At 39.0% G+C, this 4,744-nt stretch overlaps 1 protein-coding gene across 1 annotated transcript in view; it reads left to right on the top strand.

The window, feature by feature from the left end:
• LOC106535787 (receptor-type tyrosine-protein phosphatase N2) overlaps positions 1–4,744 on the top strand; it is a gene marked incomplete at its 5' end in the record, with an annotated part of 35,435 nt that overhangs the window by 8,494 nt on the left and 22,197 nt on the right. Inside the window, 1 exon segment of the mRNA XM_014032872.1 lies at positions 3,268–3,415. Coding sequence (XP_013888326.1) covers positions 3,268–3,415 — 148 coding nt within the window.

Genomic DNA, 4,744 nt, shown 5'->3' with positions numbered 1-4,744 from the left:
TCCTTTGGCCCGAATTGAAGGACTGGTCCGAGGGATTCTTCCCGGACCAGCATATCCCATAATGCATTGAGGCCTTTTTTTATGCTAGTAATGGCGGACGAAGCGAGAAAAAAGAATACGTTTTAAATAAAAATGTGGTGATATAAAAATTAAATTTTCTAGCGGTTGTAATTCTAATACTTTTATCATTTGTATGGACATGTTTTTAAATATTATTTTTGTCAGAAATAAAAGAAACTGGTTTAGAGAAATAAACATGCACCTACGGCGGGGCCATTAGTTCTTCAAGTTAATTTTACTGTTTTGTGACATTAATAACGCGAACAAATTGATATTTTTCTAATTTTGATCTAATTTTGCTTCTGTTTTGCATCGTCATGGTTGCTAGGCGACTGGACGTACGCCGGGGTAAGGACAGGAGGCTAGACCGTCCAAATTCACAGCTACTTTTTTCCGGTCTTCCCAGTCTTTTTTTTTCTTTCCCACTCTACCAAGGACCTAGTCCACTGAGACTGGGTAGACTGGGTTCTTCGGGGGACCCGGCCCACCGTTTTAGACACAGCCAGTATCTGCAGAACTGGGTGAATTGTAACTATCAGGGATGGGTATTGTGCCCAATTCTCTAAATCGATTCATCGATTTACAAGGTTCTGAATCGATTTGTTACGATTCAGTTCAAAAATTCATCTCATGCTCTGAATTATTTTCCCAAATGTAAATGAAATCAATCAAAGATTGATTAAATTGTTTTTATTTTACCCCGCCCTAGTAGCAGTGTTTTGTTTGAAGGCCAGCTGTCTGTGGCAGCCATCTTGAATTGGGCTGAGTTGCTTTAAATAAAGATAATTTAGTAACAAACTGACAGACGTGGATAAAATCATCACCCTGCTTTTGTCTTTCAGAGGCTTTAATAAGTATTTCATGAATGTTTGAGGCTACTTTCTACCGCCTGTCCCTGCTGAGGACCAGCGTCCCACCGCGCTGTCCTCCACCCACTTCCCCTTTCTTCCCCAGTCTCAGTCYGTCCAAAATGGCTGCTGCATTATGTCACGTCCCATGTGGCCAGTTTTGATGTGCTCCTTCCTACAGGTGCGTCAGAGCCACAATGGCAGCTCCGCCACAGTCTTATTGCAAAGCAAGTTTTATTGAGCACCTTTGGCAGCTGTAAACCCCCCCGCGGTAAGGGGATTATTCAGTGTTTGGCCGACACATGGTGATCTCAGCACCTCCTGATTGGATTGCAATAATCCCTTTACACAGCCACAAAACCCTATTACTCTGGCATTAGAGACGAAGAGAGTGGGTGGGGTGCAGAGGTCGACGGGGGGCACCCAATTTGGACACTGCATGTTTTTTTTCTGTGGGATATATGCATTTTTTTAATTGTTTGTAGTATATTTCAGTCTGGATTTGTGATGTTTTTTTGTGTTGGTCTTTTGTGTGGGTGTACTTCTTTGTATTTCTGACCTTCTGAAAGCCCGTATGTGGTTTGTGCTTCAGATGTGAGCCTGTGCATTTGCTTTATGTGTATCTTTTGATGGATCGGACCTCCTGCCGTTGATAAATGGCCGTGTGCAGGTGGAGGGTTGCACCAACCGACCTCCTGTTACATCATTGCTGCTTTTAGCTACTCTCAGACAAATATAATGGAGAGCCGGTACTACGGGAAGAAAAGGCTAGTGTTACACTCCGTCTGTGTGGTATTCCAGCCGAAATGAGGTGAAACCTGCACATGAGAACMGATCACTTTGAGCTGTTGATCGTGCGTACGATAAAGTCACACAAAAGCAATTTCTTACTCTTTTTCTTCATCTTCCACCAGCTAAATGTCTTTTCCTTCTTTAACAAATTCATTTCATTTTAGCAGAAAGCCATTAGGCCTTTTTTGGAAGCTAATTCCGATTAAGATAAGCCCCCCTCACATTTGTAACTGTCACCATAAATCATCGCTGGAGCCATTTAAGGAACCACACCACCTCGTTTTGGTCCCTCATCTATTACAGACCATTGTCCATATTTTGTATGCACYGGCTAAAAACAAGGCTGCACCCTCCTTCACCGTCGGATGTGACCAGCAATGTCTTTTCCACTCACGGTGGGCTCACGCCAAGTTAATTCAAAGGCAATTGCTCAAAGTCACCTTGCCTTCTTTAATTATGAGAACTGGCTGAATGTAGGTGATGGCGAGGAGGAAACGGGCTCGATTAGACAGGCACAGTSTGATTAAAGCGACACTGGTGCATCTAATAAACTGAAGAAATTATGCATGTAGGCATTTAGATATGGGGTTAATGGTGTGTCCAAATGATTTGTTACTTTTGTTTAAATCTTCTCAGAGAAGCTAATAKAAAAAGGGGTTGATAAGGTTTAAAAACTGAAGGGTTTGAATGAGAAGCTCATATAATTCAGTTCTTCTAATGAGAGTCTTTCAGATTATCTCGTAATATCTTGGATTTTTCGATTTATTGCCTCTAATGGATGATTTAAACCAAAGCAAAACAACAAACGGTGTGGTGCCTGTGACATCAAATTTTTGCTATAAATACGAAAGCATTTTTGGAAGGATAACTATGATGACATATTGCAAAAAAAAATTCATGCTGCTGAGATGAACAATTGATGAATTATAAGCATGTGAAGTGACAGGAAGTGATGTCATGAGAGTAATGTCCTCGTGTGAACAGAGRAGTGCTAGACAAGAATCTGATGTTCTTTAGACCATTTTGAGTCACTTTCAAGGAGAGATGAAGAAGAGTCAGAGTTCAAATAATATTCTTTCAATAAATAAACACTAGGGAGTTCCCTTTTCCTAAATAATACTCTCATGATGTCACTTCCTGTTACAATTCATCTTGGTCAAATTACAAAGAAAATATGCCAGTTATGTACACAAAAAGTGTAAAATCGTGTATATTATACCAATTTTCTTTAATATAAATATATTATCTTTGACTTTTCATTTTGAAGGAGATTCACGTCACAACATTAAGTTTAGAAACTGATTGAKAATCACAGATAAAAGTGGGGCTTTGGTTGAACTGTCTCACTATGACAGTATAATTACCTGTTTCAAACATTCAAATAAAAATATCTTTTTGTTGCTTAAATGACAGATTTACTTGTTTCAAGATGACAAATTAAATTGTGTCCTGTAATTAAGGTAAATATGGACAAGTTTGACCCAAAAATGAACCCATACTGAGTCGTCTTGTATAAAACTCTCTTGGGTGAGCAAAAGTCAAGATGTCTCCTCGTTTTATTTTTCAGTCTTACATGGAGGATCACCTGAAGAACAAGGACCGTCTGGAGAAGGAGTGGGAGGCGTTGTGTGTGTACCAGGCTGAACCCAACGCCAGCACRGTCGGCCTGAAAAACGGCAACGCAAAGAAGAACCGCTCACCTGCTGTGGTGGCGTGTAAGTGACAGATTGAACTCGGTGTTTTGTTGTATGTTTTAGATGTTTAATCAAATTTTGAGCATAATTTCCAGTCCACTTTACTTTGTCTCAGGATTGCCAACTCAGCCCCTCCAAAATAAGGGACAGCACCACTGGGGGGCGGGGCTTAATGACATCACCGCACAGTATTTTTCATTTCCCCAACATTCGAGTTACATCCACCTAAACAAGATTTAGTCTTTCTGTTATTTCCATGATGGATTAAAGTTTTTATTTATGTATTTGTTTTTATTTATTTTCCTTACATCTTTTCAGCTGTTGATTGCCTCGGTTAACAGAAAGGATAAAGACATGTAAATATAAAAYTAACTGATTTTTTTTGTCACTTCAGTAGAAAACGAAATCAAATATTATTAGTTTATTTAGTTTATTTATTTCTTCATCAGTAACTTTTTTTAAGTGAAGAGAAAATAGAGAGAGAGAAAAACAGAGAGTGAAGTAATTAGAAAGATTGAAATAGAGATTAGAAGTATATTAAATATACAGCAAAAAAACACAGGACCACACACCCAACATCTGTCCGCTCACCTGAAAAATAAATGGATAAATACATGGAGGGCATATAAAAATATATACACATTCCCATACAAATATAAAGATATACATACATACATGCCTACATTCATAAATATTGTCAGTATATACACACAGACATAAACTGATATAACTGATATTTTTAAATCCAACCCAGGCCTTTTCAGGATAAGTTGAGACATATCTGGTTTTCAAAGAACACTCGTGTCTCTTTTCATCTGATTTTTACATCAGAGGTGGGGGTTAGCAGATTGATTCATATACCGTATTTATTCAAGTATAATACGTAAGATTAAATCCATAAAATCATCCATAAAGTTGGGGGGTAGTACTATACTCGGATAAATATTTTTACTTATGTATTTTAACTGAAATATCGGCTTCATTCATGCGTCCGGAAATGAGACGACGACATAAAAAGCAGTTGAAGCGAACATGCCTCTGACACTCCTTCGTGCTTCAGAGCGAGATAATAACAGATCCAGGCAGGCGACATGATGTGGAAAAAGGAGGAAAAAGTATTCCTGTACTTTAGTAATGATAACAAACTAATGACATTAGTGTGTGACCGAGCCACTCCTCGAACAACAACAAACACATGTTCGTCTGTAATGGCTGCCGTCTACCGGTGTTATGAAAAAGTTTGTATCCCTGAAAAAAAGTTTCCCCACCAGAGGGGGCGCTCGTGAGTAGGAAGGAATCTGCTGATGCATCACGTTTTTGTTGCAGCCTAGTTTTTCCACGGCTCATTTC

This window comes from Austrofundulus limnaeus, unplaced genomic scaffold (genome assembly GCF_001266775.1).
Source record: "Austrofundulus limnaeus strain Quisiro unplaced genomic scaffold, Austrofundulus_limnaeus-1.0 Scaffold1564, whole genome shotgun sequence".
NCBI classification, from domain to species: domain Eukaryota; kingdom Metazoa; phylum Chordata; class Actinopteri; order Cyprinodontiformes; family Rivulidae; genus Austrofundulus; species Austrofundulus limnaeus.
This window is presented reverse-complemented; position numbering and strand designations above follow the sequence as displayed.